The 17,267-nt window shown below is 43.6% G+C and overlaps 1 protein-coding gene across 1 annotated transcript; it reads right to left on the bottom strand.

Annotated features, from left to right (window-relative positions):
• Positions 1-828: 828 nt before the first annotated feature.
• On the bottom strand, positions 829-17,019 carry Il20ra (interleukin 20 receptor subunit alpha). The gene is made up of 6 exons (XM_041654942.1): positions 16,928-17,019; positions 10,550-10,728; positions 8,925-9,097; positions 7,753-7,897; positions 4,546-4,685; positions 829-1,985 (listed from the first exon to the last, which is right to left on the bottom strand). The coding sequence occupies exons 1-6, from the start codon at positions 17,002-17,004 to the stop codon at positions 1,221-1,223; spliced, it is 1,479 nt and encodes a 492-aa protein (XP_041510876.1). The 5' UTR covers positions 17,005-17,019; the 3' UTR covers positions 829-1,220.
• Between the last annotated feature and the right edge of the window lie 248 nt (positions 17,020-17,267).

Genomic DNA, 17,267 nt, shown 5'->3' with positions numbered 1-17,267 from the left:
AAAGACGCGCAGTGGGCTGAGTTCATAATTAAACAAAAACATAAGGCGTTGATATTCCTGTAGGTCTAAAACATGGAAACCTCAATCGTTTTACGTGGTTCGGCTTTATAGATTCTGTCGTGTTTAATGTAGTGTGATGTAGAATTTAATTAAATGGGGGAGACGATGGGAGTAGTTACTGGAATTACCAGGAAGGTGTTTTATGATGTACTTTAGCTCCCAGAGTGAACCATGTCAAACTTTAATAAACCCTTCCTCACAGTCATTTAACTTGCTTTCCTATGCCCTGTGTTTACTTACTACGGATTTCACTATTATGGAGTGAGGTGATATTCATTCATACATCTCCCAAGAGACTGGGCAGTATTGACTGTCCCTGTAGAATGGTTAGTGATTCAGCGCTTCAGGTGTGGGACATCTTACAGTTACTTAAATGTATTTTAAACAATACATCTCCCCCAAATAAGTGTGGCATTCTATTAAAAAACTGTGGCAGATCTTTTAGGCAACACAGGGCCCCACTAAATTACTGAGAAGGTGTTATCCTGACTACGAAAGAACCTCCATTTAGCTCACACTTCAAAACTGCCCCAAAACCGATAAACACTGCCTCTTATGGAAGACAGAAGCATGAAGGCTGGCCTGATTGCTCGTTCTGAGCCTGGGTCATCACGACTGCACAGTGAGTTATGTCCTTTATATGCTAACCACTCTCCATCCACTTCGTGGCATGGGTACATCTTGGAGCGTCCTAACATTCACACAATCAACAAATTATAGAAAAGGTGTGTTTCTAAAATGCGTGACTTTTATGAAACATTTGGATAGTGTTCCATGCATATGGTAAAAATCCAGAATGTAACTGCACAGGCGTACTTGTTAGAAAATAGGAAACCTTGACCATGGTACATACTCCCCATCCAAACTGGAAATGCTTACTCTGTCTACAACAAAGCGCAGGGCTCTGTATTCCAGAAAGTTCCTGTGCTCCAGAATTTGCTGTGGATTGGGAAGATGGTCCCGTAGAAGTCAACCATCTGGAGATGGCAGGGTCAACCAAGTGCGTGAACAGAAACAAGACAGTCATGTCTAATGCTGGGGAATCTGAACACCAGTTGACCTACTCATTTCTGTGGTTCACCCCCTGGAATGGTTCATTCATTTGCTGACAGGCACATGCCCTGTCACTTTTAAGAAGTCAGCCAACAAAACGTATGGGGTTAGCTTTCCATTCGTACACTCAACCCCCATTCCTCCATAAACTGCATGAAATAGTTCTCATGTTCATCCTCTGGCTTGTCAGGTGCCTGGCTCTCATAGAGTCTAGACAAAAGGTCACCCTCTGCAAGCCGTTCTCTCTCATAACGTCGATATTCCACAGGCTCCTGGCCAAAGCTAGGTAAAGAAGGGATGCACAGCCTGCCAGTGTGAGGGTCCCAATCCACCAGTGTTGTAGATGACTCTTCCTCTGGCCCCTCTTCTGAGCCAGGATGCTCCTGTCCCAGGGGACGTAGGTCTTCAAGAGGCGGACCGAAGTTTGCTAAAGATGCCTGTGGCTCAGATAATCTCCCTGTGCTGGATGCCTCTTCCTGTCCACAGAACTGGCGGTCTTCAGCCTCCCTGTAGAAATCAGTTGGGACACTGTACTCGGGCTCAGTGTCTGCCTCCGGTGTGGGCATGGTGCCACTAAGCCATTCACGCTGGCCTAGGCAAGCATTTCTGTCGCTTAGCTCAGCACCACAGACATTGTCCATCAAATGCGAAGAGTATCCTAAGTGTTGTCCCTCTACTTCCTCCAGATGGGGTTCCCGGCTTCTACGGAGCTCGGGGTCATTCAGGCTGGAACTATCACTGCTTTTTCCCAGTAAGCTCATATCCTTTTGAGAACATTTAGAATCATCCAACATATCGAGGGTGATAAAATTGAACGTAATTGTTTCAGTAGGTTCAAAGAACCTTTCAATTTTATTTCCGTAAATCAAAACCTGCAGAGAGAAGAGAAGGAACTTCATCTTTTCACTTCGGAGAGAGATTACAAACAGAGCCAGCTAGAACTTCTGGTGTTGCCGGATAGTGTGAGACCCTCTCTTACCAACTCAGCAAAGAGAATTAGGCTCGGCCTATAGAGAAAACTTCACTCCACCCACAAAACACAACCAGAAGTGAACTACATCACTGGTGAGCATCTGATGTGAGGTCCGCGGGGTGGGGGTGGGGTGACTGAAAAGGGGGCTGCTGGTGAGTCAATCAAGTTCTAGAATCTTCTCAATTCTTTAAGATTGAAAACTCTGCTAGATGAGGACTGTTGATGAGTAAGGCAGGTGAAAGCGTGTTCTGTTTGCTGTTAGTAAGCTGGGGCTGCCCAGACCACTAGCCCTTTCCTGGATAGGCCGTGGATATGAAATGTACACAGGCATAAACATAGGATTCAGAAAGGGAGTATGATGTTTCTATTGTCGCCTTGACAGTACAGAATCACCTGGGGGAACAACTCAATGAGGAACTTTCTATGTTTGGATTAGGTTGGTCTGTGGGCAAGCCTGTGAGAGATTTCCTTAGTTAAGCTGAGGTGGGAGGACACACCCTGGACGTGGTCAGCATCTTTCCCTAGGCTGGGCTTTGGAGACATTAAACCATTGTTTTCTGTGATATTCTGCTTCAAGCTCCCACCATCTTCCCCCATTCCCCATGATGAGCTGTAATGATGTGGGATTCCCATCTGTATTCTATAAATATGTTTTATTGCCAGTGGTTTATAAAGAATCTGCTTTGGGCCTATGACAGCACAGAATGGGGTAAGGTGGGAATTCCAAGGGGAGAAAGAAGGCAGAATAAGAGAGACGCCGTGTAGCTGCAGAAGGAGACAGATGCTGGAGAACCTTACCTTACCAGCAAACCATGAGCCTCATGGTGATACATAAATTAATAGAAATGGGTTAATTCAAGATGTAAGAGTCAGCTAGTAAGAAGGCTGAGCTAATATAAGCAGTGTTGCAATTAGTTTTGTGTGATTACTTTGGGTCTGGGTGGCTGGGAACAAACAAGCAGCCTTTGTCTACATTGTAATTTGAAACTATGGGCTGAAACAAACTCCTTTTCTCAGAAATTGATTTAGTCAAAGCACTCTATTACAACGCCAGAAAGGAGTAGACACAGGAATATAATGTTCAAATTGTGCTAGGAAAAGAAAAAAAAAAGCAATTCATCTGCTAGTTTATGGGAGATTTTTTTTAAAAAAATTCTAAATCATGTCAAGAATATACAAGAATAAGGAAAATCAATCAGGCCCAATAACCCCAGACACTCTGGAGGCTAAGAGAGGAAAGACCATCTGAAGCGATTTAGTCAGACCTTGTCTCAAAAGAAAAGATAAAAGAATTGTTTGGAGATGTAGCTAAAAGGCGGAACACTGTCTGCATGTGCAGGGCCCTAGCTCCACCTTGAGCAACACAGACATAATTTTTGTTCTGCTTTGGGGTACATGGAAGGTGCTTGTTATTGAAGGAAGCATTAGTGACAAGGTACAATCTTCCTGTCACCCCGTGACAAGCTTTCATTTAACTGCTTGAGCCCATGGGGTCCTTTTCACCAGATGGTTCCAGAACATCTCATTTGCTTCTTCATCTTGCTTCCTCTTGCAGTGTATGCTCAAGTCCTGACCATGTGCCTCCTAAGTGTGTTTAGATTCCACATTCCAAATCCCTATCCCCATACCCCATTCTCCTCTTTGAGACTATCATCTTTTCTCCCTGGATAGCGTCTTAGCTGCATTTGCTTTACTAGAACAAGTTGCTTTTATTTTCTACAAGAAGATCTAAAACAAAATGATGTTCATAGCATTGCAGCTCAGAACCTTACTGAAAATTCTCTGAAGACCAAACAAAGCTCAGTCCCGAGAACAGCACCAAATACTCCAGCGACACAGCCCAGTGTCGGCTCTCCAGTGTGGCTGTTCACGGAGGACACAATAGGCTGGTCATATGACAGACTTTCCCAGCATGCTATCTGCCTCCCCTTGCTCTGCTAATTTCTCTGCCCATAGTAAGTGTCCCAGCTCCTACTTTCATGCCCTTGAATATGAAAACGGATCCCCCCCATAGTAAAGATTTCAGGGCTTCCTTCTACCCCATAAGTCCTCAAAAGCTTGTTTTCTTTTGTTTAACCTTCACGTGTTGTCTCTAAGAGGCTTGAACTTGGAGAATGACAGAGAGATCATGACTTAAATTATCTGTTTATTCCACAACCTTATCTCAAGCACTTATTAATTATAAAAGTGTTTCAAACCTGAGGAGGGTTTAGTGTTGGCATATCTGTGAGTGAATTCAGTACAAAAGCTGCTTTTTGTTGGGTTTTGGGGTGCAGGGGGTATCACCCAGGATGGCATACACACTATGGAAGGACTCTCCTACTCAACTGCTCTCAGCTCAGAATGTGTTTTAGAATTCATCTAAGCCACTTGGCTCTGATGTGAAACCGTATCTGTTCTGACCCTCCTCTTCTCTCTTTCTGTTGTCAGAACAGTCTTGCCCCATGCCAAGCACTCACCAAATTCGACGGGTGCTTTTCTTTGCCAACGTGGATGTAACGGTAAACTGAGTAGCCAATCACAGAAAGAAGAAAGACAATGACAGACGTGGGCAAGACATACCAGAAGATGACTTTAAACTTCAATGCTGACATTCGAGCTGTTAAAGAAAAATCACAGGTCAGGACTGAACAGTTGTGTTTCTCAGCTAGATGCCGAGAAGCTAAGTATGTAAGGGGTCTCAGAATTTGCCATCTCTCTGACCATGAGGGTCTCAAGGCACTGTCAAAACTCACCCATGTCTTTATAGTAAGTCTGCATTACTAATATAAGTCATTGTGCATTCCAACATCTTTTTTAATGCTCTGACATTGTCCTGGCTCATGTATGTGAAAACCCATGGGTCTGTCAGCCTAGGAATTCACAGCTCTTCAAACCAAGCAGCAATGCCCTCTTTAGTGAAATCCCTAGTGCCAGGCACGGGAAACCTCCCTTTGAGTTAGTCAGGCACCTTTGTGAAGCTCATGGGGACTGCTTGGAAGTTGTGCCTGTTAACTTTATATGTCAACGTGTCTAGGCCATGGATACTTGCTAAACACTATTCCAGATGATTCTTTAGACGTTTGTAGATGAGATTTAGCATTTTAAAGAGTAGATTTAGAGCAAAGAAAATTGTTCTCTATAATGTAGAAAAGTCTCATCTACTCAATTAGATGCTCTTAAGAAAAAGAGACCAATGAGCCTGAAGAGGAGGAAATTCTACTCCCATGCGGCATTTGGGAATGAACTACAATGCCAGTTGTCCCTAGGGTCCTCAGATTGATGCCTGCTCTAAAGATTTTGTACTTTCCAGCTTACACAATGACGAGAGCTAACTCCTTAATATCTCTCTTGTGTCTATATATATTCTATTGGTTCTGTTTCTCTGTAGAATTCTAAAGTGCTGCAGAAATACACACTGGGCACACGCTTGCACACACGTGCACACACACACACACACAGACCATGCAAACTTAGCACAAACCACAAAACCCTTGACATCCTTTATATACTAATAAGATCAGCCAGTGTGTCACAGGAGTGTTCTCATCCATGTGGATGTTGGATGCTGTCTGATGGAAAGAAAACAGTGTAGCATCTATCTCACTAACTGCCAATTACAGATGTAAATGGGAAACGGATGTGTGTATGATGAAAGTGATGGGGAGCGAGCGACCACACCAGTGGGAAAATCCATTAGGGGCATCCCTTGAAGCCTCTTTTACTGACTCCAGGGTCCGCAGAGAGAGTGCTCGTTGGCTTACACAGAAATGTGCCAAGGCCGTGGTGCAAATGCTGTGGTTGTTGGATACTTGTCCTACTTCAGCTGGGACCTGTTCTGCTTTAGATGGCAGCTCAGCCCTCAGCACAGCCCCTGATCTCACTGTGAGACCGGGCTGATCCTGGCCTAAGAAGATCACGACAATTTCTGGCGTTTAGTGTGACACAACACATTTGCTACAATAAACCTGATACATTTTGTTTTCACTTGGGGGGTTTAGTTGAGAAACTTCTGGAGCAGAAATATTTTTCAAGGCATAGTTCCTAAAGAGATAAAATTGATTATTTTTAAATAAAGGAAGCAGTGTCTTGGAAGGTATGCTCAGTCATTGACTGGGTGGGGTATTATGGGAAACTTCAGTACTAGATATGGTATGTCTGTATCTGTTCCTTTTACTGCACTGGTGAGGAAATGGGTTCCATGTTCTCACAGAGAAGATGTTGGGTGAGCTGTATTTAGTTGTCTTAGCTCTGCCTGTTGAGTAAGCAAGCTCCATTGGATGGTAGGTAAATGACCTGTTACTGGCACTGATCAAACTGTTAGGAAACACAGCACTTATTCCAGACACAAAACTGATACCTCCAGCCTGCTTTGGGTCTTTTTCCTGCTTGCTTGGCATTTGAGTTCTACTTGTATATTCGGGTAGAGCATCTTTTCTTGCCAAAGAGATGGCATGGTGAAGTGAGAGTCCCAGGTACAATAGAGAGGGAAGAAGAGAGCAACAGGGTGGAGGTGGAGCACGGGCAGTACTGGGCCTGGGCTTGGAGGCTCTTTTTTTCTAAATTTCTAGACAGGGTTTCTCTGTGTAGCCATGACTGTCTGGATCTTGATCTATAGACCAGGCTGACCTCAAACTTAGAGTTTTACCTGCCTCTGCCACCTAAATGCTGGGATTAAAGGTGTGTGTAGCCATTGACTGGCTGAGGGATGTGGGCTCTCAGTCAGGGATGGGGAAAGAACCAGAACCTGCAAGAGGTTGTGACCATTTGTTAGAGGGGAAGGTCAGAATGATAAGGGATGAACACCATCTGATGAGGCAGAGGAACTTGAGGGTCTATGCTTTCTCCCCCCCCCTTTTTTAGGGGTTGAGTTGAAGTTCTCTCGGTAGGGCAGGCTTATTAAACAAACACAAGGCTCATAACTCCAGGTCTTTTAAAAGAAGCACTCAAGACAACAGTTCCTTGGGAGCCTTGCTTGGAAAACCCAAGAAGGAGGCAGAGAGAAGCAATCGTAGGAGAGTGATTCTGATGATTCCACGTCTGCCTGTGATTGCAAGTGACAGGTGATGTCTGAAGGCAACTTGAGGAGCCTGTATCCCAAGGGGGAATCAGAGCAGTGGTGTCTGCAAGTGTTCAGAGGACAATGCTTTGTTTCCTACTGTATAGTTTTTGGGTGTTCTCAGAGCCATGGTTAGAGTGTCTATGACTGGATAGAAGAAAAAATGACATTTATGAAAATTCTTTCTTGTGAGAGGTGGGATTTCAAGACAGAGTTTCTCTGTGTAATAGTCCTAGCTGTCCTGGAGCTAGCTCTTCTAGATCAGGCTGGCCTTGAACTCACAGAGATCCTCCTGCCTCTGCCTCCCAAATGCTGGGATTAAAGACATGGGCTCCCACCACCCATCTCTCATGAAAGTTCTTAATTCTGTTTCTCAAGGTAGAAAGCTCTGTTAAATTGGGGAGGATGGTTGCCAATGGAGTCCTGGGCCTTGCCGACAGTTTTCAGATGTTGTGACAACCCTCCCTAATAGTGACCAAGCTCAATGGCAGATAGTTCAATGCATTTAGAGAAGTAGACATTTTACTACTGTTTCAAACCTGATATTCATAGACTCTATCTAAACTGTCGTACTTTTTGTTTTATCAGCTTTCTTTCCTGAAGCTAGCTAAAATCTCTCACAGCTTACCTTTCAAAGTACTGAAGCATCGCTTTTGAGAAGGCAGAGGGAGGCGAGGGGGCCCTGGGACAAGAGACTCCACATGGATGCAGTATTGAATGCTTGGTTCCAGCCAGGTGAACTCCAGTGTGCTGTTGGTGATGTACTGGGACCACTGGAGCAGGGAAGTGCAAACCGAGATTAGAGCCAAAGATCCCAGGACCTCCCCAGGACAGCTCAAGGAAGAAGGGAAGGGCCAAGATGCCACCATATCCTTCCTGTCATAAATTATAAGCTTTTACTTTTCTCAGTGTATTTTTAAAAATATATTTTCATTTATCTGAGCAGGACATAGTTAGAAGTGGACCCATTCTTTTTTTTTTTTTTTTTTTTTTTTTTTTTTTTTGGTTTTTCGAGACAGGGTTTCTCTGTGGTTTTGGAGCCTGTCCTGGAACTAGCTCTTGTAGACCAGGCTGGTCTCGAACTCACAGAGATCCGCCTGCCTCTGCCTCCCGAGTGCTGGGATTAAAAGGCGTGCGCCACCACCGCCCGGCTAGACCCATTCTTAAGGTAGGGTTCTTGCTTAACTTTGTCCTGCCTTCTTGCTCATATGTGTGTGTGTGTGTATACATATATGTATGTGTGTGTGTGTATACATATATGTATGTGTGTGTGTATACATATATGTATGTGTGTGTATACATATATGTATGTGTGTGTATACATATATGTATGTGTGTGTATACATATATGTATGTGTGTGTATACATATATGTATGTGTGTGTATACATATATGTATGTGTGTGTATACATATATGTATGTGTGTGTGTATACATATATGTATGTGTGTGTGTGTGTATACATATATGTATGGGTACATTATATAACATATTATATATTCATATATCTATAATCCCTGGAAAGTGTCTGAGAGATGATGTGGCAGTAAAGAAGCTTCCCCAGGTGAAATGCCCGAGTGCCCTACACTCCGATTGTGCCGTCACGCACTGTTAGCAGTGCGCGTCAGCACGGAAAGGCTGGAACTCTCCTCAGCTCTCATTTTATCTTGTACAATATCTCTTCTGAATAGTATCAGCTACCACCTTCTCAGAAGAGAACTGAAGCAGCAGAATTGCCCGTGCTTGTGGCAGCACAGAAAGGGAAGCCCAGAGGACAGACCCCATCCCCGGCAGGGCTCACCGTTCTTGATTTAGTGTTGTACACAGACACGTTGTACTTCAGATTGGAGTATATCTGTTGCATAGAGACAGGGTCATCTTTGGGATTTATCTTCCACTTCTCCGGTGCTGTCAGGACAATAGAGATGGACTTCTCGCCCGTTTTCAGGATAATCTCTGGCGGGCCAACTTGTGCTTAGAGGAGAAGACGGTATTAGCATCTTCAGGCGTGAAACAACCCTGAGATAAGGTTACAGCACAACCCTTTTTGGGTCAAAGACCTAAAACCATGCTTTTATGGGAGATCCTTTCACCATAAAAGCCCAGAAGCTCTCTGCAGGCCCAGCATCTCTGCTGCAAGGACTCCACTCAGTTTGTGGCTCAAAAGCAGTCATTGGCCTCAGTGTAAACAAGTGAACAGGGTTGGAGTTCTGGAAAACTTTATATACAGACACTGAAGTCTGCAAAATTCTTTTCTAGGTTATTTTTAAAAATTTATTTTTATTTTATGTGTATGGGTGTTTTGCCTGCATACCACAGTGCTCGCATTGCCAGTGGAGGCCAGAAGAGGGTGTCGGATCCTGGGGAACTGAATTAGACGTGGTTGTGAGCTACGTAGGTGCTGGCAACTAAACCCGAGTCCTCTGCAAAGAACAACATGTGCTCTTTACTGCTGAACCATTGCTCCAGCCCCTGACATTGAAATGTAAACTTCATGTCATTTTCACGTGTCAAAAATATATTTTTTAAACTATTTTAAAAATATAAATAGCAGCCGGGCGGTGGTGGCGCACGCCTTTAATCCCAGCACTCGGGAGGCAGAGGCAGGTGGATCTCTGTGAGTTCGAGGCCAGCCTGGTCTACAAGAGCTAGGTCCAGGACAGGAACCAAAAGCTACGGAGAAACCCTGTCTCGAAAAATCAAAAAAAAAATATATATATATATAAATAGCATTCTTCGCTTATGCCCTGTTGAAAAACAGAGGAGCCGGATCTGACCTGAGGACATGGGACACCAACCTCTGACAGACCTGACAGGCCCCTAGAAAAGGGACCACCCCCGGGGCCTCTGTGGCCTTGCATGTTTCATGATGGTGGCCCTGCCTGCATCCCTCATGGTTGGGTCAGTCACATATAAGGGGAAGGAAAAAGAATGCCAAAAAAAGAAAAAAGGAAGGGAAAATAAAGAAAAAATAGCAAAAAAAAAAAAAGCAAATAGCAGGAATATTCTTGCTTTAATTCTGAGTTACACCTAGAAGAAAACAGCACAATACCATGTTTAATAAAAATGAGATTTTACGGTGCAATCAGAGCACATATCCATGACTGACTCACCCACAATATATTTTTGAATGCATAGCCTCTTCTATGATAAAAAAATGATAAGACAAAATCAAAGTTTGGTATTATAGGTAGCTGTCTTTAACTCTGAATCTGAGAGAGACCGTAACGATACCTTGGCCAAACCTATCAACCTACACGTTTGACTCTGGGGTTAACCCACATGAAATGCAGGGCTGGTTCTCAACCTGCTCCACAGACCAGAGTCAAGCAGACCCTTTTCCCTGGGCTAAGTTGCCCATGAGGTCAGAGGACCATGCTAGGAATCCAGATTAGAACATGCTCAGTGGACAGCGGTGTCACTCACTTTCTAGGAAAGGATAGAACCGTCCCGTCTCAGCCCATTCGGAACACTTGGTTTCCCAAGTGGCCTGCACCTTGGCATAGTACTGGTGCTCGTAGTCTGAGGTCTCAGCAGAAAGATCGCAGTAGGTCCTGCTGATGCCTCTGCATTCGGACACACTCAGCCATTCCTTCTGCCCGTATCTGCCAAGAAAGAAATGATGAATTAGTAAATGAGGCCCCTTGCAGGTTTTACCATTTAAAAACATCATTATAGAAAAGTGGACGGGAGACCGTCTCTTCAGCAAAACACAGATGCCTGTCTTTCTGGTCGATCGGAATCCCCTTTGGCTGTTGTCGATATTTTTATTAGCTGTCAGGAGCGTGAGACAGAGTTTCTATAAACACTTTGCTTTTCTGTGAATTATAATGTGGATAGTGCAGCCTGAAAGCATATTGGAGTTTCATACTTCAGCGACAGTAACATTTTTAAATACTGTGCGATCAGTCTCTAGTAATTAAGTTTTTAGTCTACTATATATTACATATATGAGGTTAGAGTGATGGATGCATTGAGGAAAGTTAGTCTTTTTTATTGGAAGAGATATTACTTTGACATTCTCATAAAATTTAAACTTAACTAAATATTAAGAGCCTGGGGGAAATTTTACTAGGATGCAGCACGTGAGAGTGTACCATCATCATATTGCTACTAAATTGAGAAGGTTGTTTATAAGTTCTTGTGGTTGTTGCTGTTAAAATACCAACATCCAAAGAAAATGGGGAGGGAAAATATTTTCAGTATTTCTCAGGTTAGAGAGACTGCGGCATAAAACGTTCAGTTGAGTGATATGTCAGTCAGAGAGACTACTGAAGGCTACTGGAGACTACTGAAGGGATTAAAGCAGGGCTTTGGGGAATAAGCCAAAAGGCACGGTTTAGAAAGCCAACCAGTCATCTCCAGAGAATGTAGTGTGTGGTGGTTGCCTCTAGAGGGCAGTCTGGAGGAGTCGGAGGTGGTAGTGAGATGAGGGAGGACACAACAAAAACAAGAACTTGTCGAAGCCAAGACCGTGACTGAGTACATGCAAGAGATCACACACCGAAGATGATGAAATACCTCTCCCCAGTTAGGGCAAGAGCAGAGATTATAATTTATCTGATAAAGATCACCAAAGAAGAGTGAGTTTGGGAAATTGGGGAGGGGAAGGATAGGAGGAGGAAAATCTAATAAATTCAGTAGTGCCAGGCTGAGTTTGAGGTGTGTTAAGAGTCTTCCAAATGCAGGCACTCTGGGTTCAAGAGACAGGTATGAGTGGGAGGTAGTGATTTTGGAGTCAATGCTCAAATTGCTCGTGGATGGCTTAGGCAGGAATACCCAGAGCAAAGTCTGCATTCAAACTTCAGGAGCATGATTGAGCATCCTTTGAATATACACATTTACACAATGGTGTGCTATACAGCAGAAAAAAATAATGACATCTTGAAATTTGCAGGCAAATGGATAGAGCTAGAAAACATCATTTTGAGTGAGGTAAACCAGACCTAGAAAGACAATTATCACAAGTACTCATTCTTAAGTGGTTTTTAAACATAAAGCAAAGAAAACTAGCCTACAAATCACAATCCCAGAGAACCTAGACAACAATGAGGACCCTAAGAGAGACATACATGGATCTAATCTACATGGGAAGTAGAAAAAGACAAGATCTCCTGAGTAAATTAGGAGCATGGGGACCATGGGAGAGGGTTGAAGGGGAGGGGAGAGACAGGGAGGGGAGCAGAGAAAAATGTAGAACTCAATAAAATCAATAAAAAAGATTAAGGAAATAAAGTCTCATAAAGTGGAAACAATGTTTTATAGCAGTGTTGCTTTTGTTATTACTTTATGGGAAAAAGTAGAGAAATTTAAGAAGGACAAAGGTAATTAAAGCTGTACAAAAAAAGGTTCAGGAGCATTAAGGGGGGGCCACAAAACAGACTTGGGAATAGCAGCAAAAGGGGCGAGTGGAGAAGCATTCATAACAAAAGTCTTGGGAAGAGTTTGTCTTGATAAGGAGGGTTTGGCAACCTTCCTGAGTATTGCCAAAGTCGTCAGAAATGTGGCAACAGAGTTCTGAAGCAAATCTCTTTTATTCCATAAATGCCACATTTGCAAAAAGATGTTAGCAGTGCAGTCAGATCTTAATCATCTTTTCCTTGCAGGTTATCAACCATGCCTGGGGACTTTTTGATTAATGATAAAGGAAAAATGGATCTGTATTTACATAGATAGTTACATTTTGATTCAGTTCACAGAGCACACTAAGGCACAGAAACAGGTTTTACCAGATTATACCCAAACTTCTTTGTTAGCTGTGCGTTTGGCTGTTTACCAGTCCATACCATTCCAATTCTTTCCATACAAGATACCATTTATGTTACTCAAAACTGATCTACTCGTCAATTTCTTCTTCTTGTTGTTTTTGGTCTTTTGCGATGGGAGGCTCATGCGGCTAGTCTTGAATGCACAATGAAGCTGACAATGACCTTGAACTCCTGATTCTTTTGCTTCGACCTTCCAGATGTTAGGATTAGGAATATGGGCTCATGTTGCCTTCTTAACCTGTCAACAGGTCTTGACTTGAAGTGGGGGAAATGCTATCATTACTTCCTTTGTATTCCCTTCTGTAAACTGCCTCACTCCACCAAAGGCAGGGCACCTTCTTACCAGGTAGATGCTGACCGAGAAGAAAATGCCGGTCACAGATACCTGCTTGGGAGACCTGACTAATAGTCCAACCCCAATCCTGTGGGGGCCTTGCTGGTCTCCATCTATTTCTAGTAAGCGCCAATGTCTATGAATACCTGTGATGAGCTGAGGCTGGTACTCCAGGCTTACACATTTCCCCCTATTGTAGCATGCCCAGGAAGTTGAAGAAGGACGCAGGAAGTGAGCTTCCTTGTTCTTGTCCCATTATTACAGAGCAGGAAATTGAAACTCAGTACAATGAAGGGATCCAGTCAAGTTTGCAGAAGTAGCAAAAGGTTTATCTGGAATTGGAATCACTTTCCCCAGCACCAAAGCTGGTGTTTTGGGTGTTCTGCTGTTTTCTACACTAAATTATTCTGTGAGTAAAACTGAAACTTTAAACATTTTTGCTCTGGAAACCAACCTCACTAAACACTATAAAAGTGTGTACCACGCTCAAGGTTGCTCGGGCAGGCTCACAACCTGGCCACAAACCCAGGACTGTCTTGACTCCAGCACTACACCCATGTTCCTGTCTACTGGTACATACCCAAGTGCGTCCGAACACTCATGAGGCAAGCGTCTTTTTAAGTACTCCTTTTAAAAAGTTGCATAATTTAACTTATTTGTTCTCATACGGCAATGATAACCCTGACTATTATTTAAAGTACTTTCACAAGCCCTGGGAAGTCTACAGGACAGAGCAAGCTCTTTGCCCCACCCGATGGGAGGAAGAGTGAGGAGAAGCTGGTGAGCTATCACTTTCTGTGAAGCTGAGGTCTTCCTTTAAACACCAGCTCCCGACAGCATCCTTGGAGGTGAGAACGGGTTTCAAGACAACGGCCAAGGAGTATTTCCTGAAGTTTCCATGATCAGAACTCATTTCCCAAGGACAAAAATGGTCATTGTCATTGGCAAATGTGGTACATGCATGTGTTTTAAAGTTCAAATCATCATACAAGTCAGGAAGTATAACCAAGGGAGAAGCAAATCACTCTAACTCATTAACCAGAAACATTTGGTGTGAGTGATGCCAGGCGTTTTATCCTACTTATAGAAGGAAGATTAGACAGCTACGTGGACAGAAATCAGGTCATACCTGAAGCGGGTTTCTAATAAAGCAATGACTTTTACTTGATTTGAATCTTAATCAAAAGGAACGAGGTAAAATGAACCGAATTGCTGAAGTTCAAGTGTTCTGTCACTGTGAGAAATATTAGTTCCTCACGACCTTTGAGGTAAGGAAAATGGTTTTGAAAACCACCGAAAGGTTAGCTAACGAAACGATGATGTGCTGTCGATCCTTGGTACCCATGGGGACCAACTCTGTAGGTTCAACCAACCGTGGATTAAAAGCATTGGAGAAGGGATTGCATCTTTACTGAACATTTGCCGTATGGCAGTATTTGATAACATTTACACTGGTAGCTTGTGGACACGGGTACACACTACCCCGGGGGGCTTAAAGACTATGGGAGGGTATGTGCAGATTATAGGCAGATGCCATGTTGTCTTCTAGAAAGGTCTGGTACAACTGTGGAAGGTTTGGAACCAGTTTCTCCTGGATGCCAAGAAAAGATGAAGTTCTACAGTTATGCTTCCTGCCACAAATCAGTCTAGAAAAATTCTATAAACAGCCCTATTTCTCAGTACATGTCTTTAATCCTGGGTCTTGAGAGCTAGATAGAAGAATTAGGGGCGGGGGGCATCTCAAAAACAAGAATAAGGACGAGCAAACAGAAAAGGTTATGCTGTTCGTGTACTTTAATAAAACAGCACAGACCATTACTCTGAATTCTTCCCTTACTCCCATGGGAAGGGTCTTGGAGGAACTTTTTATTCAAACTCACTTTCCCCTTCATGCTCAAATTAGGTGTTATCCTAATTTCTCACTAGTGCTTTGAATGTGGCTGGCTACCTGTTGGCTAATCAGGCAAGCCTCATCTGTCATAGACAGAAAGTGGTAGAAAAGATCCCAAATGAAACCAACAAAAGAACGAACCCTCCCAGCCCACGAGACCCTGAGAACTGTGGAAAGACTAAAATAGTATTTAAAAGTCTGAGGTGTAGGCGTGGGATAATGAGCTTTTCTGTGCAGAATTTTAAACTTCTACTTCTGTCAAATACTTCTTTATCAAATCTATTATTCCTTCTGTGGGAGCCCCTGCCTGCCTTCAGCTCCTGGCCTCCTGGGGGGTTGGTGTGGCTCATGGCACTGCGGTAAGGTCATGGTCAGCGTGGGCTGCTAACCATCCTCTGCACCTCCTTTCTTCCTGCCTCTCTTGACTCTAGGGTTGTCGCTGCACTGTGACTGGGCCCCCATGATGAGCTGTCACTTCAGCTCCCTTTCCCATGAGATTCTGCGGCACCAAACTCTGGCTCCTTAGGGCTGTCTCACTGGTTTCTAGCTGTAAGGACACTAATGTATCCCTTTTCGGAGTGTTGGGTCAGCCTTTTGAGCACTTTGGCACTTATTACTGAGGAATTATTTTTACTTGTAGAGCTCGAGTGGTAGCCAGGTGGGGCTGGAGAGATTGTGCAGTGGTTAAGAACTTTACAGCACCCACACCAGGGGCTGGGGAACTCAAGTTCCAAGAGATCTGGACCCTCTCCTGGTCTTCACGGGCACCCACACATGTTTGACATACACTCACACAGACGCATACACATGCAAAAGCACATACACATCAAGAAAACGAAATCTTAAAATAAATATAAAGCAGTTCTTAAAAAAAAAGTGCCGGCCAGACGGTGGTGGCGCATGCCTTTAATTCCAGCTCTCGGGAGGCAGAGGCAGGTGGATCTCTGTGAGTTCGAGGCCAGCCTGGTCTACAAGAGCTAGTTCCAGGACAGGCTCCAAAGTTACAGAAAAACCCTGTCTCAAAAAAACAAAAACAAAAAAGAAGGAAGGGGGCTGTTTTGCTTTTGGTGTCTGTGGTTGTTTCACTCTGGGTTCTACAGTATTTGGTTTGCTTGCTTCCCGGTTGGGGGTCCTTTAGTCTCTGGAGATGAACACTGTCTTGAGTATTTTGGCTTCTTCCATGCTTGGTAAAGGGTCCTGGAGGACAGGTGAAAAGTATCCATTTGCTGCTATGTTTAGTAGGAATCACTTAGAATTCTGCTTTGTTTGAGCTAAGAACCATAATTCCCATAATCTTAGAGGTCTCAGAGTTGGTGGCCTGCTTCATTTGCATACACAAACTACCTCTCTAACCGACTTCCTTTCTCCACTCATTTCATCCATTGTAACTTCGTCTGTGTGTGTATGCATGTGCGCCAATGTGTGCACACACACGCACGCATGTACCACAGTGTGCGTGTGGGTGAGAGAGGACACCTGGCTGGAGGCAGTTCTCTCCTTCCAACATGTGGATCCCAAGAACGGAATTCAGGTCCTGAGGCTTGGCGGTAAGTATGTTAACCTGTCAAACCATCTTGCTGGTCTCCTTTCTCAATTTTTGTAAGGTATCTCCTAATGCTCTGGCCTGAATATTCGGTGCTTCTGGCTCCGCAACAAAATCACTTTATAATTTATTATAATAGCAAAGAAACAGGAAATGTCCAAACTTTTCTTTAAAAGAACTTAATGCCATAGAAAGTTTACCATTGCATGATTAACAAGGTCTGAATCTCGTATTTATAAACTACGTGTAAGGAAAAGAAGCAACTTACATGAAATACTGCACAGTGTATGTGACTTCAGCTCCGTGTTGACCGTCAGGGGGATTCCAATGCAGGACATTCTTCATGTTGATAGACAAGAAGGTGATATTTGTAGGTTTAGGCAAATCGCCAGGGACACAAGGAACTAGAAAAGGAGTGGAGAGGAAGTGGCTTTTTACTGGAAGGAAGAAAAACTTAATCCTTATAGTAAGTGGCTGACCTTTAAAGATGGCCCCAATGCCTTGAACCCTGCTTTTCTCTTCAGACTCAACCTCAGCGGGTGCTGCGAGTTGGTTCATCCAAGAGCAAGTAGCTAATGTGACTCAGGAATTAGGACTTAAGGTCATCT

Source organism: Microtus oregoni, unplaced genomic scaffold (assembly GCF_018167655.1).
Source record: "Microtus oregoni isolate MIOR12 unplaced genomic scaffold, Mior012 000006F_ref0000085, whole genome shotgun sequence".
NCBI lineage: Eukaryota > Metazoa > Chordata > Mammalia > Rodentia > Cricetidae > Microtus > Microtus oregoni.
Note: the sequence above shows the minus strand (reverse complement) of the source record. Positions and strands in the feature narration are given on the sequence as shown.